We start from the raw sequence: 27,426 nt of genomic DNA, 5'->3' as shown, positions 1-27,426 counted from the left end.
TGACCTCTCCAAGCGCAGCCGTAAAAGAGAGCATTTCCGCTTACGCAACTCGACTCACACGTTCTTCCTGTTCTCTACACCCAACTCACTTTCTGGCAGTAAACTATTTTACAGGACTATTGCGTCAGCCAACCAGCGTGCGGAACCTCCCACAAGGACAGACGAATTGTGGCGGGTCGCATTACCAGCCATTGGCTTTCTGTGTTAGCTGCTTTTTTTTCTAGGCGCCACCATGACGGGAGGAAAGGAGCTAGGGGCGGCTGTGGCGTTGTATGAGCGGCTGCAGGTGTGTAGATGCAGTAGCTTCACTCAAACCCGGCAAATAATAAACCACTGCTGTTTAGTATAACTTTCCGAAGTGTATATAGTAAGGTCTTCTGTTCATGGTTTTCTTGGGACTGGAAAGTCCTGGTCCAATATTTATTGTGGCACAGCTCTTTAGTGTGTGACTGTATTTGTATTTTATCTAACAAGCTAAAAGGGTTGAGGAGACCGCCTCATACGTATGTAAGTAAGTCATAACAGAATTCTGGGAAGAAATTCCTTAGGCTCTTAGAAAAGTCCCATTTACATGGGTTTATCCTATAGACTAATGCTGACCCACTGGGTTTTCAATGCAAAAGCCAGGATAATAGCTGATCAGATTCCCAACTACAGACCAGTTTCGCCCTTCTTGGGGCTCATCAGTGTTGTGCAGGGTTTTCTGATCAGCTTAGGTAAAGCCAGGAGTGGGGATTCAAGAACAAGTCAAAAGGGGTGGGAGGGAGGGACTCTTTTATCTAACTGAGCACTACCTAAAGACGTAAGCATACTAATCTGTATAGGGCATAGTTATCAAAAAGGGATTACTTAAACAGGTATTAAAGGACATGTAAACCCCACACACAAAAATTTAATCAGTGAACAGCCTCTTTGAAATCTTTCAATACCTGCCACACTGGTTGTTCAGAGATTAATAGTAAGGCTGCAACATCCCCTTAATCACTTAGATTTGCTTCTCCTCCTGTAACCCACTCAGCCCCCTCCCTCAGGAATTTGCTTTGGCTGTTGGCTTGTGGGCATGCTCAGTTGTTCTAAGCTAAGATTACTAAACACCCCCCAGTCTAACAGCCAGTGAAGAGATGGCATTGCTGGTTCCCATAGAAACTCAGCTCTAGCTGTGTGCTTCAATTTTTTTCTCCCAACCAACTCTCCTGAGCTCAGCTCAAACAAAGCAGAACTTTTATCAGAGACAGTTGTGCCTGTGTGAGCCTGTATTCTTGATTAAATGTATGCTGAATAAGGGTCAGTGTGTGTAGGCTTGTTTGCAGATTTAAATGTATCCAGTTATATATCAGAGGAAAAATGGCCACCGGGTGAAAGCTGCTATTTGTTTTATGAAAATGTGATGGTGCTAGCAAGCGGAAGGGATATGTGCAGTGCAAATGATGCCATTTGGGTGGGGGAGGCGTGCCCAACTGATATACATTGTAGGCAAATGTAGGCTTTACATGTCCTTTAAAAGAACAGTTTAGTATGAAAATGGGCAAAATGGATAGGCTACACAAAATAAAAATGTTTTCAAAATAGTTAGGCAAAAATGTAATCTGTAAAGGCTGGTGTGAGCACATCTAACATAATGGGCAGAACTCTGCTTCCTGCTTTTAGCTCTTTAAGGGCAGTTGCAGACGGGGAGATTAGTCGCCCCGCAATACCATCCCACCGGCAAGAATGTAAACCGTCGGTGGGATGGCATATGCGTCACTACGCTTTCCCGACGTTGCCTTGAGAGGAAACTTCAAGCAAATATGGAACATAACTGTTCAGTTAGTCTGCATTCGAATCTGACCTGCGCACTTACAAACTAACTGAACAGTTATATCCCATGTGCCCCCCCCCCCCCAAAGTCACTGACTAACTAAGAGGTTTGAGAGCCAAAAGCAGAAAGTAGTGTAGACATCTGTCTACTCCAGCCTTTATAGATTACATTTTTGCCTAACTATATTACAAATATTTTTTATTTTGTCTATTTTACCCAGTTTAATTTTTACATGTTACTATTCCTTTAAGGTGTATAACCTTTTTTTCTGTATCCAGCATATAAACAGTTGTAATAGTGCAGATAGATGTTGGCATACCCGGTGCGGTGACCCAATGGCCTAGGGTTGGGAAAAAGTCCAGAAACAGTTATTCATTCTTTGCTGCTCTGCCAAACGAATGGAAATATTAGTCGTGCTGCTCATCCTTTATGCTGTGCTGAGGGTGGGGGACATACAACCATATTCAGAACATTTATATTTGTACTTCAACATATTAGAGCAACACCATCCCTTCTTGGCAGTGTGATAGAGGGATGTGGTTGTGCAGCTGTGGCACCATAGTAAGAGCTCTTCTGATGAAGTGCCCAGCGGTGCAAAATGTGTTAGGAGGGTCGACCATGTGGCATTAGGATATACTTTTGTTGTTTGGTATGGTATGTATTTTATACATTTCTTTTTTGAATTTAACTGTAATCAGTAAATATTTCTTGTAGTTGCCTGCGTAAGGGGAAACTTTACGTGACTTCAGAATAACAAAGCAACACATATGCCTTTCCAATGGCTGCCGATGGAAAGGCATTTTGGGACATAGACACCCGTGGTAGCAGAGATTTATCACGGACGATTAACCTCTCTGTGTGGCATTAGCCTAAGGCAGTGCTATCCAACTGGAGGCCCGTGGCTCCCCACCTGTCTGGCTGCTGTGACTGCTTACCTTTGTGTAAACTTTTTATGTTATCAGTACTGAGTATCATTCTCACCTGTAATACCCTGTATTGTTCACACCTTTTAGTCCCAGCATTGTTCATCCCCTGCATTGTTCACAACTAGACTGTAGTAGTGACAGCATTGTGCCACTGTATGTACTGCCTGCCCTGTGTGTGCTATACTCTGCCCTGTGTGTGCTATACTCTGCCCTGTGTGTGCCATACTCTGCCTGCCCTATACTGCCTGTGGGAAGTGAACTTGGCAGGGGTTTGTTCTGCATTTGGAAATAGCCATGGTCCCTAATGTGTGCAATTATGTGCTGGGGGTTGCTGTGCTACCCACAGGGGAGGCATATGGGATTGGTTTGAAGTGGGTGAAATTTGAAAAAGGGGAGTGGTCAAAACTGGTTTCCATTATTGGCCCTCCGCCATGAAGGCCAGCCCTCGGTACCACAGAAGTTGGACAGCACCGGCATAAGGGATCAATTTGTATGTTTTGAAATAAGTTGAAAATAATTTTATGAAAAAAGAAACTTCAGTGCATTTTAAAGGAATACTGTTAGGGGAAAACATGTTTTTTCAAAGCACATTAGTTAATAGATTTTTCGATATTTCATTTTGAAATTTCACACAGGGCTAGCCATGTAACTTGTGTTCTGATAAACTTCAGTCATTCTTTACTGCTGCACTGCAAGTTGGAGTGATCTCTATGGGGCTACTACAATGAGGCAAGTTGATAAACTTGTAGCTTTACAGAGGCATTTGGCTGAAGGGGTCAGTGATTCCCAAATTAAAGTTGTAAATCGTCCGCAGAAGAAAGCAAAAATTTCAAAAACTATCTAAAAAATTAATAATGAAGATAACCACCCCTTTAAAGTGGTAGTTGATCTTTAAATTAACTTTTAATATGATATAGACATTGATATTTTGAGACAATGTGCAATTGGTCTTCATTTTTTATGATTTTTCAGTTTTTTGTTCAGCAGCTGATTGCAATGGTCTTATTTATGCTAGCAATCAGGCAGTGGTTTAAATAGTAGAGGGCCTGCATAGAAAGATAAGTAATGAGGTAACAATATTAATAATATTGTAGCCTTACAGAGCAATAATTTTTAGCTGCCAGGGTCAGTGACCCCCATTTGAAAGCCCCTCATGACTCCTCCGGTTACATGGAGTAGACGAAATGGTAGGTTACCTGAAAGCAGTTCTAATGTACAGTGCTGGCTCTTTCTGAAAGCTCAGGCACAATGCACTAAGATGGCACCTACACACCAAAACGCTAACATTTAAAATGGTAAGTGAAATGTAAACAGTGTAATTGAGAAATAAAGGGATTCTGTCATGATTTTTATGGTGTTGTTTTTAACATTTTATTTGTAAACAACTATTTATTGATTGCTATTGTTAATTTGTTTTTGCTGTTACAGAAGCTCTCCTGTCCATGTTTAGAGGGTGTGTATCTCACAGATCCTCAGAGTATACATGAGCTGCTCTGTACCCCATCAAGTCATCGTTTGGATGTCCTACAGTGGCTGTGCTCAAGGTAATTGTTGCTTTCACATTGACAGATTCCAGATGGTGGGTTAAATGCATTTTATCATCCAGCCTATGACCAAGTGCAAAAAAAAAAAACCATGAAATACAAAAGGCTGTATTTACTCCAAATGACTCCAAGTGCATATATATATATATATATATATATATATATATATATATATATATATCTAGAAAGCTCCAAATTACAGAAAGCCCGTCTCCCATAGACTCTATTTTAATCAAATAATTAAGAATTTCAAAACTGATAATAAAACAGTTCCTTGTAATTAATATAAATAATCCTTATTGGATGCAAAACAATCATATTGGGTTTAATTAATGTTTTATAGGTTTTTTAGTAGACCTAAGGTTTACTAAAGACCCCTTATCCGGAATACCCTTGGTCCCGAGCATTCTGGATAATGGGTCCTATACCTGTATATAAAAAGACCTGCTGATAGTCACATATATAAATGCACCAACCTATACCAACTTGACTAGCTGTAGATCTTGAGGTCAGTGTGGCCTTGGATATTATGTGTGACCAAGAAATTATCCAGGTCATTGTTAAAGACATTAAAGGAGAACTAAACCCTACAAATCAACATGGCTAAAAATGCCACATTTTATATACTGAACTTTTTGCCAACCTGAAGTTTCACCATTTCATCCAAGACTTCAAACAGGACTTGTCACAGGAGCCTACAATGGCTACAATGTATGATGCTTGTGTATCAGTTGGGCACGTCTCCCCCACAAAAATGGGATCAATTGTACTGCATATATTCCGTCCGTTTGCTAGGACCATCACATTTTCCTAAAGCAAATAGCAGCTTTCACCCAGTGGCCATTTTTCCTCTGATACATAATCAGATACATTATGAGATACATTTAAATCTGCAAACGGCATACACGCACAAAGACCCTTATTCAGCATACATTTCATCAAGAATACAGGCTCACACAGGCAGAACTGTCTGATAAAAGTTCTGCTTTGTTTGAGCTGAGCTCAGGAGAGAAAGTTAGGAGAAAAAAATTGAAGCAGACAGCTAGAGCTGAGTTTCTATGGAAACCAGCAATGCCATCTCTTCCTGATAGACATGTTTAGTAATCTGAGCTTAGAACAACTGAGCATGCCCACAAGCCAGAAGTCAAAGCAAACTCCTGAGGGTGGGGGCCAAGTGGGTAACAGGAGAAGGAAATCTAAGTGATTAAGGAGACGCTGCAGCCTTACTATTAACCTCTGGACCACCAGTGTGTCAGGTATTGAAAGATTTCAAAAAGGCTGTTCACTGATTACATTTTTGTGTGTGGGCTTTACATGTCCTTTAATGCAAGATATTGCTATATTCTATTTAGTAGCCACTGACTGACAGACACTAGAGTTTCACATTTTGTTATCCACAAAAATTCTCAGATTCTCCTTAATTAAGTAGGCCCCAGCACAGCATACTTTATTTTATCTCTGCCAAAGTGCATAGACTTAATTTATCAAAATTTTGATGTGCAACAGCACTAGATTTTGTAGGATCCACATCTGATCCCCACAGTTGTAAAGTATGTCAGATTAGCTCTACACAGCTGAGGAACAAGCTATTATAGATTTCATTTTTTCCCAGTACTAATAATATAACGATTAATGGCTGGATGATGACTGAATATCAAAAGAGTCTAGAATTTGTGGAAGTAAACAAAGGTGCGGGATTGGGTGTTATTCATCGTACTAAAAGAACTCAGCTCTGTGATTCCCAAACCACTTTAGTGGTTTTGCAGGATTCTCTGCAGAAGAGATTGGTGACTTCTAATGTGGTACTGTCATTTATCCTGTTTTCGCTCTGAAAACTATAGGCCTATTCGTTTGACATGAGTGGTAGGCAAGTTTTTGAAGCTTGAATTGCAAATAATTATTTGAATTTGTGCCATCATGGGTTGTTTTTTTGCGCAGTAGCTCTTGTCAGACAAATATAATTGCCTTTCATATGGAGGTCAGCATAAATGTAGAGATGGGCAGTGTTGGACCAGTGTTGTTAGTGGAGTACTGCAGGGGTCTGTCCTTGGCTATTTGCTCTTTTAATATTTTTAATTCTCTTGTTCTTATGATATAGGTTTAAATATTTTTTTCTCTGCAGAATTTACCCTCCTGTTCAAGAACAGTTATCATCTTTAAAGGAATCTCAAACAGACATTAAAGTAAAAGGTTTGTTGATATACACTTACATCTTGCACACAAACTTGAAAAAATTCCAAAATGTCCTGTTTGTTTTCATGCTCATATGAAAGCTGGTCTCACTGCAGCAACTGCAGAGTAAGGGGCATATTTATTATAGTGTGTTAGCCAACTTGTGATGTTGCCCATAACAACCAATCAGATCTTTGCTTTTATTTTCTAACCTTTTAGGCAGCCTTTCAAATTTTGATTGTTTGCTATGGGCAACATTCCTTACACATTATAATAAATATGCCCCTAAGTGTATTGCCCTCAGCCTGTTGCTTAAGATGCAAAAAGCAGTTTGGCAGCCCACTCATGATGTGATTAAAATACTCATCCTTCTTTACCAAACCCCCTGTGGCTGAATCAGTGCTTTCCCTATAGTAGAATAAATTGCATCCCCAGCCTGGCTTTCCTGGGAATTGGTGACATTTGGGAGCAAAACTGTATTTCTGCCTTGACAGATGTTAAGAATAAATACATCCTTCACAGTAGCTATGCTATGTTTTGCTTCAGCAAAACAGAAGCCATTTGTAGTTTCAAGTACTTGATGTGGTACAGAAGTTGAGAAGTGATGGTACTAGGGAATTGCATTTGCTTTGTTAGGAAGCTCTGTGGGTAAGGGAATTATGATCTTTGGTTCCCCATGGTCTTAGCATAGAATATGACTTAAAACTGTACATTGATTTTAGTATTATTATTGTAGGTGGAGTTCTTTGTACTATGTAGGTATGGGATCTGTTATCCAAAATGCTTTGGAGCTGTGGTTTTCTGGGAGGTTTTTTAAATGTTGAATCTCCATAGATTAAGTCTGGTTAAATTATTTAAACATTTAATAAACCCAATAGGATTGTTTTGCCACCAATATGATTCAGCTTAGTGACCTCAAGTAGGAGGTACTGTTTTATTATAACAGAGATGATGGAAATTATTATTTGTTTGGTAGATGGCCTTATAATTCTGAGCTTTCTGGATAAGGGATCCCATACCATGTAGAGCCAGATAAGTGTTTCTTTCTAAAACTGTAGCAATTCAAAGCTGTGTATAAGTAAATTATGTGCTTGTTGATAGTGTTTAAAGTACCTGAGAATATTAACTGTATGATGATTGAAGGAGTTGAGGGTCACTTAAAATGTTGCTAAGATACTGCCGTAAGGCTTATAGTAAGGCTGAAAGTTAAATTGAGAAGTGCTGTCTTGGAAGATACTTAAATGTATCTTGCTCAGTCTTTGACAGAAATGCTCAAAGTTTTAAATTCTTGTAAGGATAACTAAAAAAAAACTGTGTTAAGCTAGCTATACACAAACTGATGTTGGCTCTCGTCAATATTGCATATTTTATGGCCAAGAGTGTCAGCGACCCTAAGGGCCTTGGCAGACGGGGAGATTAGTCGCTCACAACAAATCTCCCTTGTCCTCCCACCGTCTTGAATGTAAATCGCCGGGGAGATGGCATATGCGGCTTACGATTTCCCGAAATCGCGGAAGTTTCCTCTCAAGGCAACTTCCACGATTTTGGGAAATCATGGGCCGCATATGCCATCCCACTGGTGATTTACATCCAAGCCGGTTGTCACGGTTGTCTATTACAAAAGTGCTCAAAGAAGCACCCTGGTTTAGTTTACATTAATTGTGTTTTTTGGGTTTAGGGTTAAAGGGTATCTAAGAATCTCTGATGTGCTAATCAACTATAAATATTTGCAGATATTCTAAACACCTGAACCAGTCACCTGTTTTTTTTTTAACACAGAAATTGCCAAGCTTTGCTTTGACCTCATGCTTTGCCATTTTGATGACCTGGATCTAATTAAAGTAAGTTATAGTTTATGACTAGCTAAGGTAGAGATCAAGGATGGGTCATTTAGTTATACATACAGTGTGTTTTTTAAGTAATTTAAATGCAAGAAATGACATGTGTACATACAATATACTTTGGGGTCTCAAAATAGACAGACTCATAGACCATATGTACTATTTTCAAATGTATCTACCTGAGGAGTTGTATCTCTGTGCTCTAAAGCAGTGCTGTCCAACCGGCGGCCCCCCTCTGTGTGGCCCCCCACCTGTCTGGCTGCTTTGATGGCTTACTTGTGTAAGCTTTAAATGGTATCAGTACTGAGATTAACTGCCCCCCCCCTGCATGGTTCTCACCTCAGATTCAGGCTGTAATCAGGCTGTATTGTTTAAATATGTAATCCCCTGTGTTGTTCACACCTTTTAATCTCTGCATTGTTCACCCCCTGCAGTGTTCACACCTCAGGCTCAGGCTGTAATCACCCACATTGTTCCCCTGTTCACACCTCAGGAGCAGTAGAAACCCACAAATAATCCCTGCATACTACAAAAAGAACATATACTGAGGTGGTACTGCAATTAAAAAGTTTTTAAATATATAGTTATTGTGCAGACTGTTGGAGCAGTGCCAGCATTGTGTCACTGTAGGCTGCCTGTGTGTGCCATACACACAGGCAGCATACGGCAAGCAGAGTATGGCACACACAGGCAGGGTAGGGAAGGCAGAGTATGGCTCACACAGGTAGAGTAGGGCAGGCAGAGTATGGCACACACAGGCCAAGTTTGGCACAAACCAGCCAAGAATGGCACACACAGTGAAAGTATGGCACACGCAGGCAGGGTAGGGAAGGCAGAGTATGGCACACACAGGCAGGGTAGGGAAGGCAGAGTATGGCACACACAGGCAGGGTAGGGCAGGCAGAGTATGGCACACACAGGCCAAGTATGGCACAAACCAGCCAAGAATGGCACACACAGTGAAAGTATGGCACGCAGGCAGGGTAGGGCAGGCAGAGTATGGCACACACGGGTAGGGAAGGCAGAGTATGGCACACAGGCAGGGTAGGGCAGGCAGAGTATGGCAGGTTTTTGCTGTACTACAACCATTAATATGGGTATGGTCATGTGATAACATGGGTGTGGTTTCAAGTGGGTGCAGTTTCAAAAAGGGGAGTGGTCAAAACTGGCTTCCATTATCGGCCCTCCACCACGTAGGTCGGAAAAATTTCGGCCCTCGGTACAACAGAAGTTGGGCAGCACTGCTCTAAAGTAAAGCATGAATATTCAAAAAAAATAAATAAAACAAAATGCAATTTTTTTAACTGATCGCCTTAGAACTACATCTATTACATTCTAAAAAATTATCTATGTATTGTTTCAGATCCCATTTTTTTTTTTATAGAATAAACTTTGCCTTTTTTGTAGGGACATGCCAGCCCTCTCAAACAGATCTCCTTTATAGAGCAGCTATTGGATGTCATCCAGTTTCCTGACATAATTTCAAATAATGTCACACTTGAATCGTTGTCTCACAGGTAGTATTATAAATATTTTCTTATCAGTTTTTTTTATGCCTGTAGGGGTGACATTATAGCGAAACTTGTATGAAATTACTATGATATGACTGATTTTATATGGTTTGACTCCCCTTAAAGAGATACTGACACCTGAAATTAAATTGATTTTAAGTAGATCATAAAATTGTCTTCGCATAAACTTTGTTTTGTTGTAACAACATCAATACTAACTGTACATTTTAGTATCACAATAACCTTGGATATTATGCTTGTTCAAGAACTCATCCAAGCCATTAACAGACATTAACAGAATCTGCTATTACAACATCACTAGAAAAGGCATTCCAAAACCTCGCAAATGAAAGTTCTGTGCCTCTAATCTAAAGGGGTGGCCCCTGGTACACTGTTCTTTTTTTATGGGAAAAAAGAACCCCCCCCATCTGCCTATAATCCTCTCTAATGTAATTGTGTCCCCTCGCAAGCGCCTTTTTTCCAGAGAAAACAACCGCAACCATGACAGTCTAACCTCATAGTTTTGGAATATGTTGGCGCTTTATAAATAAATGTTAATAATAATAATAATAATAATAATAATAGTTTAAATCTTCCATGCTCTTTACCAGTTTAGTTGCAGTCTCTGCACTCTCTCCTAATTAATATCCTTCTTAAGGACAGGAGCCCAAAACTGCGCTGCAAACGCAAGATGAGGCCTTACCAGAGATCTATAAAGAGGCAAAATTATATTTTCATCCGTTGAGCCAAAGCCCTTTTTTATACAAGGCAGTATTTTATTTGCTTTTGTAGCCACAGAATGACACTGCCTGGAATTATTGCTAAAAAGTCAAGAATGATGGCACACACTCCCTCTTTAGGGATCAACCCTTATAGAAGAGATCTAAATTTGGATTATTCCTTAGGGGTGGCCACCAAAGACTACAGAGTTTAAGGGGAAAATTCTAGAAATAAATAACAATTGGGAAAAAACTTGTAGTGTTTAGCTCTTTAGGGGAGCTAAGGGGAGATTAGTCGCCCGCAATAAATCTTCACTGTTGTGGGCGAGTAATCTCCCTGACATGCCATCCCACCAGCAAGAATGTAAATCACCAATGGGATGGTATACGCATCGCTCTGGTCGCCAGCAAGGAAACTTAGGCCGACTTCAGAAAACTGAAGCAACGCGCATGCCATCCCACCGGCAATTTAGATTCTTGCTGGTGGGATGGCATGTCGGGGAAATTAGTCGCCTGCAATAGTGAAGATTTATCGCAAACGACTAATCTCTCCGTATGCCACTGCCCTTAGAGTTTTGAAGTGCAGCTGGATTCGGTTGAGCTGTCAAATTTGAATGCTGCTCAAAATTGCTCAGATTCCGCTGAATCCCAGACCAAATATTTAATTTGGAGTATCCCTATTAAAAAGAAAAATAAATGCATATATTCCTACATATAGCTGATACAGTTGTAAAGCATCTTCACATTACAGGTAGGCAGGTAGGTGCACGCAAAACAAAAAGTGACTTTGTTCCAAAGATGGCTCCTGTCATTAAAAAAAATAAAGTGGCTGTTTATTGGGTTGTACTTCACTATTTTACAAAAAAGCATTCTAAATTGCCATATTCAGGACAATCTGTTGACATTATGGTGTTTGAGTACTTTTTTCTTTTCCTTTAATATACTAATAAATCTCCATGGTGTAGCTGAATTGTGAAATAAATATTGGGTGACAATGCAAAGCATAAGAGCTGAGATCTGAGTTGCAACAGGGAGAAAGTTACAGTGACCTTTACACTATTTTAAAAAAAAAATGGGAAGGAATTTGTATTTTTGTCATTTAAACAAAATATTGTCATAGTGTCTGTAAATTCTTTCTTTCACCTAAAAAAAAATCTGGAGACTGATTCAAAATTTTGGAGGGTTTATGTTTGTTAATAGAGTCACAAAGAGTCACAGTTCAAAGCTTTGCAGTATTATGTGATACCTGACTTGAAAAACAAGGGTGCAAATCAATCATTACCTTGTTACATGGTTTCATGTTACATGGTCATTTAGAGCAGGGATTATCTGTCAATACTTCAGTTTATTGCAATTATGTTGTAATAAAGGACATTTGGTGTATGCTTATAAAATAAAAATTAGAAGCATAAATACAGCTCTTCCATATTTTCTCCATACTATGTTTCTCAGCACAGAAAAAAATATTGTAACCTGCATTCGAGAAAACGAAGAGTTTTTGAAAGAATTATTTTCCAGTCCTCATTTTTATGCCACCCTTAGCCCTGAGTGCAACCCCTGGCCTGCAGACTTCAAACCTATTCTAACGGCTGAGGAATCTCTTCAGAAAAGGTGAGTTTTTTTTTTTTAATGGTTTTTGTTACCACTCACTGATTTGAGCATTAGGTTATGTAATGTGACACACTGCAAAAATGCCACAATATCATGTAGTGCACAGGGAAACTTACAGGAACAGTAACACCAAAAAATAAAAGTGTATAAAAGTAATAACAATATAATGTACTGTTGCCCTGCATTGCTCCAACTGGTGTGTTTGTCTCAGAAAGACTACTATAGTTTATATAAGTTAGCTGCTGTGTAGCCATGGGGGCAGCCATTCAATTGAGAAAAGGCACAGGTTACTTAGCAGATAACAGATAAACCCCCATTATATGGGGCTTATCTACTAGTTATCTGCTATGTAACCTGTGCCTTTTTTCCAGCTTGAATGGCTGCCCCCATGGCTACACAGCAGCTTATTTATATTGTAGCTTTTCTGTAGCAAAAACACCAGTTTTTTTGCAGAGCAACAGCACATTATATTTTAATTACTTAAAAACACTTTAATTTTTTGATGTTACTGTTCCTTTAAATGATTCTGACTGGAAGACATTGTCAGAATATTAAGTATTGCTCTGATTGCAGGCCTGCCTCAAAGTCAGCATCTATACCCAAGCCAACAATTCTCTCACCACAAATACCGCAGACCCTTTACAGGACCCAGCTTCAACACCAAACATTTCCCCTACTAATTCACCACTACCACCAACTCCAGCTATTACCCAGTCGCCTACAGTGCAGGCCCCCATACCCATGCCATGGGACTCAAATCCATCTGCTCATAGATCGGCCCAGGTGCTGGCTTAGTTTGGGGAGTTCATACAATGGATTATGAACACTGTTCAACCACCACCTTTCCAAGGGGGGCGCTTTAGGACCCGGGATAACAGGAAGCATAAGGCTGCTGTAATTTTAACATCTTCGAATCAGAGGATGACATCTAGCCAGAAATCAGATTTTTCAACCCATTCTCAACCTCATTCAGACTCAGACTGCGAGGAGGATGGACCATCTTCTGCTACCCCAGAAGTATCTAAAAGATTGCTGAGAGAGATGATGCAGACGTTAGAAATTAAGGATGAGACGGTGGCCCTGTCTAAGGCAGGTAAACTATTGGGAATTCAAAAGAAATATAAATTGTCATTCCCGATCTTTAATTCTCTCACCCAAGGGATTGAAACTGAGTGGACTCACCCGGAGCGTCGTATCGCGCTCACACAGAGATTCTTCAAAACTTATCCTGTACCTGAAGAACACCAGAAGTGGGACAAAGCTCTGAAGGCAGATTTGGCAGATGCCTGACTATCCCGACAAACGGCACTATCGGCCGAAGAGGCTGCATTCAAGGACCTATTAGTTCACCAAATGGAATCCTTGCTCAAACGGTCCTACACAGGAATACTCAGACCCATGGCTGCTTCAGCAGGCCTAGCCTGCACAGCCAGACACTGGGCACAGGAATTGGCCAGCCATCCACCATCAGTTAGGCAACAACTGCAGGCAGAGTTTGCAAAACTGTCTACCACCTTGTCCTTCCTTATAGAGGCTGCAAAGGAAATTGCCAAACTGGCAGCCAGAACAACTGCCAATGCAGCTGTGGTGCGCAGAGCCTTGTGGCTAAGACATTGGATGGGAAGAAACCCAAGTTTGACTCAATAGACAGACACTCTGGGAGAAGAGGATGGGCCTCACAAAATAGGCCATTTTGTTCCTTTCATCCAAACTTCAGAAACTCCCCGTCTGACCAAGGTACCAGACAAGACAGACCTACCTGGCAACAGCAAGTACGCAACAGCAAGAAACCTAACACCAGCAAGCCCAATTCTGCTTGACTCGGCTCATCCAAAAAGGACACAGAAGGTAGCGGACAGACTTCAACAATTTCTCAGGACATGGAAGACACTTGTTACAGAAACTTTGGTATTGACCATCATTCCACAAGGTTACAGGATACCCTAATCCCCATACCTTCTGGCAGGAAGGTTTCTCCCATCATCCACTGCTGCCCAGAGAGCATTTACTCCAAGAAGTAGTGCATACACTGCTGCTAATGGGGGTAATAGAAGAAATTCCAGAATCTCACAAATACTCCAATCTATTCCTAGTATGAAAGAAAGAGGGTTTGCCTGCACTCGAGAAAATTTCTCTGATTTGCCATTAAGAACTCTCACTATCAATTTACGGTGCTACCTTTGGACTATGTACTGTTCCACATGTTTTCACCAAAGTTCTTAAACCTAATGGCTTACCTGAGATCCCTGGGGGTACATATCATACCATACCTTGACGAACTCCTGATAAAGGCACCCATGGCAACACAAGCACTCTTGACAACCCAATCATTTTGCGCCAAGGAAAGAACCTCGGAAGAGGACTGTTTGCGCCTCCTGGGCCTCACGATATCGACTCTTGAGGCCATACTTTTTGCCAAATTTCATCTCAGACCCCTACAACACAACTTTCTACAATACTGGAACAGGAACCATCAAGACTTACTACAGAATTCCCATTTCGCAGGCAACCAAGGACAGCCTCCGCTGGTAGATGAGGGAAGACAACCTTCGGTAAGGGAACAGTTGGGCAGGCATTACCTAGAAAGTTGCCAGCCTTAGGGATGGGGGGCGGTATACCAAAACTTCACACTCCAAGGGACCGGGTCCAAGAAGAGAGCCTCCTATCCATCAATGTGTTGGAACTTTGAAAGATAGCACTGGAAAACTGGTCAACAGGCCTACCAGCGAATACAGTTGGAGAATGCGACAGCTGTGATGTATGCAGAATGCCATCAGAAATCACAGGGCCCTTCACAACAAAATTTTCTGGGTCCCCAGCGGTCCCTCCCATCAGTACAAAGGACACACAGACATTGGCAGCCAGGGCCCCTGAAAAACATTGGCAGCCAGGGCCCCTGAAAAACATTGGCAGCCAGGGCCCCTGAAAAACATTGGCAGCCAGGGCCCCTGAAAAACATTGGTAGCCAGGGCCCCCCTAAAATGTTGCTAGCCAGCTCAGGGACTCCCCAGTGTCCTCATACTATGGCCCACTCCCCACTGCATCCATCTCCCCCCCAGCATCCTCCAGCTCCCACCCACCGTCCTCCTAATTCCTGCGGCTCCCCCTGCTACCCCCAGCATCCTCCTGCTCCCACCCAGCGTCCTCCTGCTTCCTGCGGCTCCCCCTGCTCCCTCCCAGCATCCTCCAGCTCCCACATCCTCCTGCTTCCTGCGGCTCCCCCTGCTACTCCCAGCATCCTCCTGCTCCCACCCAGACTCCTCCTGCTTCCTGCGGCTCCCCCTGCTCCCACCCAGCATCCTCCTGCTTCCTGCGGCTCCCCCTGCTCCCCCCAGCATCCTCCAGCTTCCTGTGGCTCCCCCTCGCTTGAACTATATAAATAATGATTATAATAACAAGTTACACATATTTTCCCTAATGGCTGCCAATTACAGAACCCCAATAAGTAGAAGAATAGCCTGGGGCAGACGGGATATAAATATAGCTATAAATTTAACTTACAACCGAATAGGACACTAAGTTGAGTGATAAGCGGAAGCGGACATCAATCATCCTGCCAAGTACAATGTATCGCTGCAGCTGGACTTGTGACCGCGCTGGCCTATTGTACAAGCTCTGAAGTTGGCTAACTTGTCAGACAGAATCCTTTGGTGTGACGGAAAGCCTAGAACCGGTGTTGATTGGTTTGGGCTGCTGAGGAAGATGGCTGCGGAAGTAGAGGTGGTGGAGGTACCGGAGCTGGACATGCTGTTGGATCAGGAACAGTACCTTAAGCCATAAGACTCAATTTTCCCGCTGACCACCAATGACAGGTGCCGTAATTTTTTAAAGGGGGCCCGACCTTAAAAACTGTATCACGGCCGGGCCCCCTTTAAAGCGACGATCGTCGGGGCCCGGGACAACAGTCCCCCCTGTGCCCCCCTGATGGCGGCCCTGGGTGTATGTCAACAAACAAGGAGGCACTCACAGCAAATTGGCCATGCAGGAGGTGTCATTCATACTTGCCTAAGCAGAACACACAGTCCCTAGCATCTCAGCGGTATTCATACCAGGGATGCAGAATTGGGAAGCGGACTATCGGAGCACTGAAGGTAGACATGAAGGTAGACATGAAGGTAGACATGAAGGTAGACATGATAGCCTCGAAGCACTAGGAGTCACCAAATTCAATTCTCTGTCCTGCCTCCAGAGGTGAATGAAGAAAAAACCCCTGACGTCTGCACTGACAGTTCGGGCCTACGAGAAAAGGATTTTCCATTGAGTCCAAAATCACCTTTTCCAGACGAAACCTCCTAATTAATGTTGCCAGGGCAATGACTTGTAGATAGAGTCCATATATCCCATATAAAATATTTTGTTTTTGTATTTACAAGTAACAATACTTTTATCATTTACTAAAAGTGAAATGTTGCTAATCTTTCAATAATCATGTGCTGTTTAAGAGTTGTGTCTATATTAAGTAAATATAAACACTCTTGCTTAACTTGTCATGTTTCCAGGGCACCCCAGACTAGCATGGGAAAAAATATGAGCAATTCTGTAGAAGCTTTACAGGAAATTTCTTTATCGCTAGAAGCATTAAAAGAAGAGGTGAGCAAGTACATTCCCTATTTTTTTCTTTTTAAGTTGAAGAATTAGCAAGAACATGTTTTCTATAGAAATTCTACATAGTTACTTAATACATTTTCATTATAAATTGATAAATATGTCACTAGAACATTTTACCTTTATTACCGTTCCTTTTCCAGCCTTTTTTTAGTTTAAACAGCGATAATGAGCTTTGAATTAAAATAGCCTTGCTTCCACCACCTGCTGCTTTTATGTGAAGGATCCTCTTGGGCTGATGTCCTATGGAGCGGTTGAGAGATAGCAGAGATCTATCTCAGGCGACTAACCTATCTGAAAAGGCTTTCCACCTAGCCCTTCACATCACTTTGGTAATACAAAGTTGCGCAAAGTTTCCTTTTACAGGCAATTTCGTGTAACTTCGGAAAATGCATATTGCAATATATGGACAAACAATTCCTGTTTTGCCTAAAGGGGAGGACATTTCTTGGTAGCTTAATGCACAGAATGTCTATACTCTGAGATAAGGGAGGCCTGACTAAATGTTCCTGTGGAAAGGGAAGCTTAATATAGTTCTGATATAAATATAACACCCTTCATCAATGACAGATATGAGTTGTTTAGTTTTACCTTTGCAGTGTGTGGATCTCTGCAGCTCTGTGGCTGATGGTGATAAAGTTATTCAGACTCTGAGGCTGGCCTTGACTGATTTCCATCAACTGACTGTAGCCTTTAATCAAGTTTATGTGAATGAGTTCCAGGAGCACTGTGGCCATCCTACCCCTCAGATGAGCCCTGCGGGACCTTTTTTCCAATCTGTCCACCAGTCACTTAGCACCTGCTGCAAGGTACAGTGCAGTAATGCTTGCTGCATTCTTCCTTACTTATTGCATGGCTAAGTTTCATGCTATAATTATTTCTTATGTATGCTTGATCTGTTTTTATTATAGGAGCTTGAATCCATTGCCCAGTTTACAGAAACTTCTGAGAAAATTGTAAATGTGGTGAATGAGAGGTATCAGTCTAAGGAGAAATGGTCAGGAAGCTCTATTTCCACACTGTGTGAGTAACCTATCCCTGACTAATTTATTCCTCAACATTTTCTTATGAAGTATGCCTTCTGGTTTAATGTGGATGATGTTTACACTTTAATGCACTTTGAGGGGGACTTTTTATTTATCTAGCAAAACAACATATTTTTAATTTGAGGAACAAATAATATAAAATTATTTTATATGCATTAAAATGGAGTAGATTTTGAAAAAATCTTCCAAGCATGCCAGTACCAGATGTGCAGTTTATGGTGATCCCTGACTTGTATAAAGGAACATCCTATGTTAATATGACAGACTGCCAGCAAGCTGCACACCGTTAACAGAGGATGATACCTGGGTGCTCCTGCAAGCCAGCTTTATAAGTGTGTGTATTATGGTGCGGTGTTGGAGTCCCTGATGAAAGTTCCAATAGGGAACTGAAAGTCGGACAAAAATAAACCTCATTTTTTTCGACTTATGATATGTTCTTTTTCACCTCAGTGAATTTCAACAAACACCTACCTGAATAATGGAACCACTGCAACTGGATTTTTATGACTGTATTACCTTTAAGTGTTTAAAATGTAATATTGTTTAATCCGCTCCTTCCTTCACTGTATACAATAGAGGAGTCAAAGTTTTAAGACCTACTAGATTGGGACACAGATGGCTTGGCTATGAAATCAGTTGCTAACATAGGATATGGTACTTAAATGTTTACTCAAAGTTAATGTGAACAAGGCCGCTTTTTCTGATTTTTTTTTTTCGGAAGAAAGCAGATGTAATTCTAGTTTTTAAAAAGGGATCACAATCTCAGCCTGACAGTTATAGGCTCATAAGTTTGACATTTGTGTTGGTCAAGTTACTTTAAAGTTTAAGGGGTCACATCCAAGATCATGTTGTGGAGAATGGCATGATGAATAGTAATCAGCATGGATTTATGAATGACAGATTGTGTCAGACAAATATAATTGCTTTTATAATGAAGTAAGTAGGAATTTGGAAAGGGGGTTGCAGTAGGAGACTTGGGGTGGCCATTGTAAGTAAAGTATCAGTACAAATAACATAGAACTATGCAGCTCAATTAATTATATCCAGGATGTGGCACCCTTTCAGTACAGGTATCCGACCCCTCCTCCGGAAATCTATTATCCAGAAAGTTCCGAATTACGGAAAGGCCATTTCCCATAGACTCCATTTTAATCAAATAATTCAAATTTTTCATAATAAAACAGTACCTTGTACTTGATTCCAATCAAGATATAATTAATCCTTATTGGAGCCAAAACAATCCTATTGGACTTAATTACTGTTTATATAATTTTTTTAGCAGACTTAAGGTAGGAGACCCCTTATCCGAAAAACCCCAGGTCCCGAGCATTCTGGATAATGGGTCCCATACCCGTATTATCTAGACAAACTAGCAATTTGGGCAGTTCAGTAGCAGATGACATTCGGTGTTGGTAAATGTAAGGTTATGCACCCATGCCTTGCCCCCTCACCAATGGCTTATAATTAACCAGTGTATTTAATAACCAATGTATTTTTCTCATACAAGAATACTGCCAAAGGGGTTGTTCTAATAAATTAAAAAAAAAAAATAAAGGCAACTTGGAAAAATTATCACTTAACCTTGACACTGGCTCAGTCCTCTGCTTCACCCTGTCCTAGACCCTCTCTTGCCCCTATACACTGCCCTCCCTAACACCCGGCGTATATAAGGAACAACACTGTAATCCCTTGATTCACTGTGGTAGTTTGTTTTATGTTTATTTTCACTCGTATAGCAGTGTGATTAAAATATTTTTTAAAGTGCCTGAAAAATACTTTAGACTACTATATATATGACAAAATATATATAACTTATTTTTTGTCATATAATTTTAGCTCTACTGCTTATTTTGTATCCTGTTGTATCTCCTTGCTGTATCAGTGTCTATAGCATATTAAAGAAGAAGGAAACATCTAATCACCATGCCAATTTGTTTGACACACCCATTGACCCTTATTGCTAATCTACTAATCTGGACTGGTGCTCTTCAAAGGATTGTTATTTTAAAATCCCTAAAAAAAAACTAAATTGCCCCAAAAATGACATACCTCTCTCCCAACATTTAGGGGCTGATTTACTAAGACACGAATTCCGACCGAATTGGAAGAATTCCGATTGGAAAACGAACATTTTGCGACTTTTTCGTATTTTTTGCGATTTTTTTCGGCGCCTTTACGACTTTTCGGAAATTATCGCGACTTTTTCGTTACCAATACGATTTACGCGAAAAAACGCGAGTTTTTCGTAGCCATTCCGAAAGTTGCGATTTTTACGTAGCGTTAAAACTTGCGCGAAAAGTTGCGCTTTTTTCGTAGCGTTAAAACTTAAAAGGCGCGACGTTTCGCGCAAGTTTTAACACTACGAAAAAATCACAACTTTTTGCGCAAGTTTTAACGCTACGAAAAAATCGCATCTTTCGGAATGGCTACGGAAAACTCGCGTTTTTTCGCAAAAATCGTATTGGTAACGAAAAAGTCGCGATAATTTTCCGAAAAAATCGCAAAATACCGATCATTACGAAAAAAACGCAATCGGACGCATTCGGCCCGTTCGTGGGTTAGTAAATGTGCCCCATAGTCTGATGTCCTTTCTTTCAAAAAGAGATGCTGTGGAAATCAGTCACTTCTTTATCTAGCGTGAATCTCTTTCTAAGAAAGATTTTTATTTTATTTTTAAAAAGGGCAGCAGTCTTTGAGAAGTTTAGGAACACTTAGGAAGCTACAGCCTCTTCCAGTGTTATAGTGAGTGGCTTACAAACGAATATCTCTGGCTGAATCTTCGTTGCATCCTGCTCCAATGGGAATCAGTCAGGCATGCGCAGTAGACAGCTTTTTCACCAACTTCCTATTCAAAGGAGAAGGAAGGCTCAGTTAAAAGTGATCCACAACCAGTGGCTCCCCTTTCATGTTGCTCCCAGTGGCCTCAAAGCAGGTCTTCATTCTTGAATTTCTAACTTGGAGGCAAGTTTTGGAGGCATAAAGACCATGGGTACTACCAAACAGAGCCTCCTGTAGTCTGCCAATCCACATAGGGGCTTCAAAATAACGAGTTACAGCCTTTTTGGTCACCCCCCAATTTTTTTTATATTGAAATTTTTTTCATGAGTTAAAAAGGTTGGGGACCCCTGGCTCAGTATAACAAAGGGGGTGGAGCTTCACACTAGTGCTGGGCGGTATGACCAAAAATTTATATCACGGTATTTTTCAAAATTATATCGGTATCACGGTATTTGACGGTATTTTTTTTTCCCCATGCATGATTAGGTGACCACCCCAAACACCCGCCACCCGCACCCCCCCCCGCCACCCCAAACACCCCCCCATCCGCATGCAGCCCCCCCACCCCCCCATCCGCACGCACGCACGCACCCCCCCACCCCAAACACCCCACCCCCCCATCCGCACACACACACCCCCACCCCAAACACCCCCCCATCCGCACACACACCCCCCACCCCAAACACCCCCCCATCCGCACACACACCCCCCCATCCGCACACACACCCCCCACCCCAAACACCCCCCATCCGCACACACCCCCACCCCAAACACCCCCCCATCCCCTTCACATAAATATAACCCCCCCCACCCCATCCCACCCCCCCAAACACAACCCCATCCCCTTCACATAAAATATAATTACTGGCCAGGCACCCCCCGACAGCTCACATTGGTATCCGACTCTGAATGCGTCCTAGCGATGGCGCTTTTGTAGAGTGTGCGCGCTGACGTCACGCGCGCGCTGACGTCACGTGCGCGCTGACGTCACGCGCGCACCCGGAAGTATTCACGCACACCGGTATGGGGGTATGTAGAAAATTCATATCGGTTTCAAAAAAAAAACCGGTGATCGGTTTTTACCGGTATACCGCCCAGCACTACTTCACACTAGATAATGTTGTAAGAAAGGTATGTTATTTTGGGGGCTATTAAGAGTCTTTTTTATGGATTTTAACATAAAAGGTTTGTTTATTCTTTAAACAAACCATCCTCATACATTTCCTCTCTTGCCCAATGCTCACAAGTGGGCCCTGCATGGATTAAGACTTGGTAACATGTGCACTTCAGAAATTTCTGAAAAAAATTGAACTGTAAATTTTCCAAGTCATTGCTGCAGGGTTCACCTAGGAGGCTGGAGCAAGATGGAAGGTGGCACTGCAAGACTAGTGTGCTTTTAAAGAAGAGAGCAAGTCTGGGGGTAGGAGGTAAGCAGTTAGGGTCACTGAATATTGGAAGTGATTTTAAGTTTCCTTTAATGCATGCATTTTGTGTGGTAAATCTGCCTGGAAATACAGTGTACCTTTTAATTGTACAGCCAAGTTTCACTAATAAATAATTGGCACAGACCTGACTATATTTAGAAACCATATAAATTTACAATGAACAAGTGGCATTTTTGTTTGTTTTATATAACTTTAGATGAGAAAATGAAGGAACTGAGACAGAGCTATGAGGCATTTCAACAAAGTTCATTGCAGGACTGAAGAACTATGAGCCATTGGAACTTCCATGCTACCACAAAAACCATGTATTTTAAAAATGACTGTTGGAATAAAAGCATGCTACCTACTACCCCTTTTCATATTGCATTAGAGGGTGGAAAAGGCATCTACCAAAAACTTTGTTCATCCAGGATAATCCTATATGAAGAAAACACATCCATTTTACATTGATACCGTTTTGTCTGCTGGATTAATAGACATTTCGACTGTAGGATAACAAACATAACCATTTTAAGGATGCTACTTTTAAAACACCAAGTAATAAACAAGACCCATTGCTGTTAAATACTGGCGGCTACTTTTGTACAGGTGAACAGTAACTGTTTTATAAAGCATTTCTGATCTTAGATGCTAGCTATGCTGTTATTAAGAAGATATGAGATTGCTCTTGGCAAAATATTTAGTGCCTACTTATCTATTTCATGCTAACTGATTCAGACAGGTGTGTGCTTGCCTGTGGCAATAAACAGGCCAGCAATACAATTTCAAAAATAAGAACAAACAGCCAAAAGTATAAATTTATTGCAATTCACACGTTTACGGCCTCACAGGCCCTTTTTCACGTTTGTATCGAACAGTGTATTCATTAAGCTTTAAGTAACCACCCGTGGTGGTGTCTCCATGTATTTCCAGCAATTGGGTAAGAATTGATAATGTTCTTAGTGTAATTGTACTTTACAATTGGGCAGCATATTATATACAGTCTGTCATTTGTAACTTTTATCAGGTAGGCCCCAGTGAATTGTAATGATCTAATGTTTTAAAAGTGAAAAATATGAAAATGGACTGTTTTTAATTATGAACGCTCACTCTGTGGATACTTAGGGTGAAGACACACACAGCTACTTGTCACAGCTACAAAATGTCAGAAAATACCCTGCCATAGACAGTACCGAGAATTGCCTCTGCTAAAACACACATAGAGACAATTATCAGTAAATGATCAGCATTGTCTATTTTTGTATCTGTGACAAGTAGCTGATACTAGTAGCTCTGTGTGTCTTTACCATTAGTGGACTATATGTTTAGACCAATTGGTCAATACAGCACTTCTGTTCTGTTTATTTAATTGGTGTGTGGAGGTAAGGAGACACACCCCAGATAGTCACTTAAAGCTTAACTCACGCACTGTTCAGTACACACTTGAAAAAGAGCTAGCTCAAAACATGTTGTGTGGATACCACTACATTTGCACTTTTGAAAGTAAACCTGCATTTGAAAACCATATCTGTTTTTTTTTGGAGTATTTTCTAGGGGCTGAAGAATACTTTCTGACATTGATGAAAGCATAGTCCAGTAGCTCTGGTAAAATGGGGAAATCAGCAGCATAGAAGACAGAGATGTCTGTACCGAGTGTTTCCAGCAAATAAATAGGTTGCAAGTCATGGTCAAAATAAGAAAAAAAAAAAAGACCTCCTTAGGAAAAATGACCACATTCTATGCAAAATAAGACCTGTTGCTGCAAAAGGCCCAAGATGGCGCCTTAGACTAGAACAGCAGCCTGTACCCGGCAAGTGAAATCTTGTGCGGTGACCCTAACATGCCTCACAACCAAGAACTTGATGTACATAGAACAAAACCACACCTACAACACAACAAACTATCACAACATTCTAAACACTTAAAACCAACCTCAAAACTCATGGCCTATACACAGAGACATGATAAATAGAGAGACTTCAGCTTTTACTTAATTCTACACCACTGTTACTCCAGAATAGACTACGTCCTAGTTGATAAAGACACTCCAGAAAACTGACAAATCTGAAATTGGCTCCGTAAAATAGTTTGACCGTGCCACACTCACAATACAATTAATAACTCCTCACATAATACACCCAGAGGTTTATGAAGACTGAACAAAAACCTGCTTCATAACCCATCAATTCAGCGCCGATGCACAGACTTCCTTCACGATTATGGAGGCTTATGGATACTGAATTAAAACCTGCTTCAAAACCCATCGATGCGCAGACATACTCCACTATTATTTCCAAATAATGTGTCATCCGACACAACAACAGATACATTGTGATGCACTCAAAAAGTAGCAAATAGAGGACACCTCATAAAAGAAGCAGCAACCTAGCAAAGACAAGTAGGAAAAAAAGCATGACCCACTCCATTAACTAAAAGCAATAGAAATACAAAATAAAAAGTGCCCCCAAATAACAACGAGCACACCTGAGAGACACGGAACAACTAAAGAAACAGGACTGGAAACTAAACAGACTAAAGTTAACAAGATACACCAAGGGAAACAAGCCCTCAAAATATCTAAAATGCTGAAACAGAAACAAGCAGCAATAGACTATCTAACCACAAAAATAAAGAGCAGGTGAGCAACCCCCCAAAAAAACTGTGGACACATTTGCCACCTACTACTCAAGGCTTTATATTAAAAACAAAGAGACAGCAATTTCTGCAAAAAAACATCAACAAGCAAAATTACCCTGCATCACCAAGGATCAAAATGCTGTACTCAGATCACAGAGCCAGAAATCTCCATCATCCAAGTCATAAAATCTAAGTCAGTAGGTTTATATAGAACACATATTACATCATATCATATGATAAACAAGCCTGTACCAGTTTTAATTAAAAAATTACTCCGTTTCAGCAAGAATGCCTTTGACAAGTAGACAAAGTTTATCTTTTTGTTCCCCAGCCCAAGTGACAAGGAAAACAAATAGCCATTTGTTGCATTTACAATAGGACCCCGAGGCGCATCTCTTGTTTCAGGAATAATATGTAGTTTAATGATTACATTAATGGACACCCAGGGCCGGATTTATAATTTTGCCGCCCCTAGGCTGGCCACCCCCTCCGCGCATGTGCCGGCAAGATGTCCCCCCCCCCCCCCCCCGCGCATGCGCCGGCTCGACCCCCGCAATGTCACATGGTTCACATCCCCCTCGCGCATGCGCCGAAACGCGTGGCGCGCTTTCATTGTGCGCAGGGGGATCTGTGGGTTACCCATTCGGATGCGGCTGGGCAGCATGCCGCCCCTGACTCCTTGCCGCCCTAGGCCCGGGCCTTTGTGGCCTCGCCACAAATCCGGGCCTGTGGACACCTCTGGGTCCAATAAGGAAAATTTCACAGGTACTGCTGGCAACAGGTATCAAGTTTCCTTGATTCTCTTAATCTTAAGGTGGCCATACACCTTTAGATCCGCTCGCCTGGCGATGTTGGGTGGGCGATATCGGGCGAATCCAGGCTAATCCGGTCGTTTGGTCCTGGGGCCAAAACGACCGAATTAGAACGACGGGTATATGAGAAGACTACATTTTTTAACCTGCCTGTAACACACGGTATCCCAAAACCCAGAACAAAAGCCAAGGTCCCTGATCTGAGCTCACTCTTCTGCCTATAACAGCCACCTTTCGCTTCGGGAGGAGCCCTCCGCTACTCGGGTGCCGCCAGAACTTAATGTGAGAGAACCAAGGCAAATGTTCTGGGCAGGCAAGGGAACCAAAGCGTACAAAATCAGAGGAAGGAGGCGTTGTCACAAATAGGCAAATGGTCAAAACCGTACTGGTAGCGAGGTACAAATTCAGGATCCAAAAGCGTCAAAATTGGGCTGAAAGAAGAGAAGAGGTCAGGTCAGGCAGCAATTGTCAGAAAAGAGGATCAGGCTAGGTCAAACACAGAAATTCAGATAGGACTCACACCCAGGAACGTTGTAGCAACTGAACCTACGTTGGGCAAAGTACATCATTGCACGCACGCGTCATTTAAAAGAGACGCGCGCCGAGTGCGCGCCCCTGGGAAGACGGCAGGCATCCCTGCTGGGAAGAAGGTGGGCGTCCCCGCTGGACCACCAGGGGTAAGTATTGTTACACTGTCCCTCGTTGCTGCCCCTACACGGGCCGATTAGCTGCCGAATCTGTCTACGGGACCGATATCGGCAGCTAGAATCAGCCCGTGTATTCTCTGTAAACCCTTGACATGAAGAGCTTATAGGAGCTTATAATGCCTCCTAAAGTTATTGGCACTCATTGTCGTCCTCTAAATTAGCCCTTTTTTATCTCTAAATTGTGAATAATTTGGCACTAGTTTGCAAAAAAACAAAATTAGGACCCTTTAATCCTTTAAAGGAGAAGGAAAGGCTAATAAAGAGTTAATCTCAATCTGCAGGCATACCTTCAGTTGTCTCAATAGTGCCCTTAAGTCTCCCAATATTTTACCTGTTCAGATGATCAGAAGCCAAACGGGAAGAAAAAACGCTGAGCTGTGTAAAGAAAGTTCCCATAATGGCTCGCTCCTGCACAGACACCCAGACCAAGTGAACATGCTCAGTTAGTAAGACTATGGGGCTGATTTACTAATCCACGAATCCGAATCCCAAATGGGAAAAAATCGGATTGGAAACAAACATTTTGCGACTTTTTCGTATTTTTTGTGATTTTTTTCGTCGCTGTCACGACTTTTTTGTAGCTGTTACGACTTGCGTGAATTGTCGCGACTTTTTCGTATTGAGTGCTAGTAAACGGCGGGCAGACCTTTCCAATTTTTTCGCGACGGCTGCGAAAAAGTCGCAACTATTTGTGCAAGTCGTAACGGCTACGAAAAAGTTGCGTCAATTTATGAAAAAGTTGCGACACCGACGAAAAAATCGCAAGATACCGATCATTACGAAAAAAACGCATTCGGACTCTTTCGATCCGTTCGTGGATTAGTAAATCGGCCCCTATGAGTCAGCTTCCTGCTGATTGGCTCAGATCCACATTCCTAAGAGGGGGGGAAATGAGTTCTTAGCATTCTTGAGGGAGGAGCAGGAGAGGGGAGAAAGAGAAAGCTGCGTGTCTGTGGCATATGAATTACAGACACAAGAAAACTTTTCACAGAGATGTCCGTGCAGCATTATGCTTATGGCTGTATTTACATAGACCTTTCTGATAAAGCTTACTTAGTTTTTACCTTTCTTTCTCCTTTAAGTGACACAGAACAATCTATGTTTTGTGGATAAAAGTACTCAAGTGCCACAGATCGTGAATTCTACATTCTGCAGCACTTTAGATTTGGGAGTGGAGGAGCACGAAAGCTGTTCTGTTGCTCCCTACTCGTTCCCCAGCCCCTAGGCAACAAGCAGAGGCAGGGAACGAGTGGCCCCAGGGGCCCCATATCTGTTCTACCTCCACCCCAGCGTCG

The 27,426-nt window shown here is 41.7% G+C and overlaps 1 protein-coding gene across 1 annotated transcript; it reads left to right on the top strand.

Annotated features, from left to right (window-relative positions):
* Nucleotides 1-142: 142 nt before the first annotated feature.
* On the top strand, nt 143-22,561 carry haus7 (HAUS augmin like complex subunit 7). Its single transcript, NM_001126608.1, is given in 10 exon segments — nt 143-286; nt 4,153-4,268; nt 6,391-6,458; nt 8,220-8,281; nt 9,689-9,798; nt 11,964-12,122; nt 16,622-16,712; nt 17,327-17,536; nt 17,639-17,750; nt 22,193-22,561. Coding segments are annotated over 10 exon segments (1,047 nt in total). The 5' UTR covers nt 143-232; the 3' UTR covers nt 22,258-22,561.
* The last annotated feature ends 4,865 nt before the right edge of the window (nt 22,562-27,426 follow it).

The sequence above is a fragment of the Xenopus tropicalis genome, chromosome 7 (assembly GCF_000004195.4).
Source record: "Xenopus tropicalis strain Nigerian chromosome 7, UCB_Xtro_10.0, whole genome shotgun sequence".
In the NCBI taxonomy this organism is placed as follows: Eukaryota; Metazoa; Chordata; class Amphibia; order Anura; family Pipidae; genus Xenopus; species Xenopus tropicalis.
Note: the sequence above shows the minus strand (reverse complement) of the source record. Positions and strands in the feature narration are given on the sequence as shown.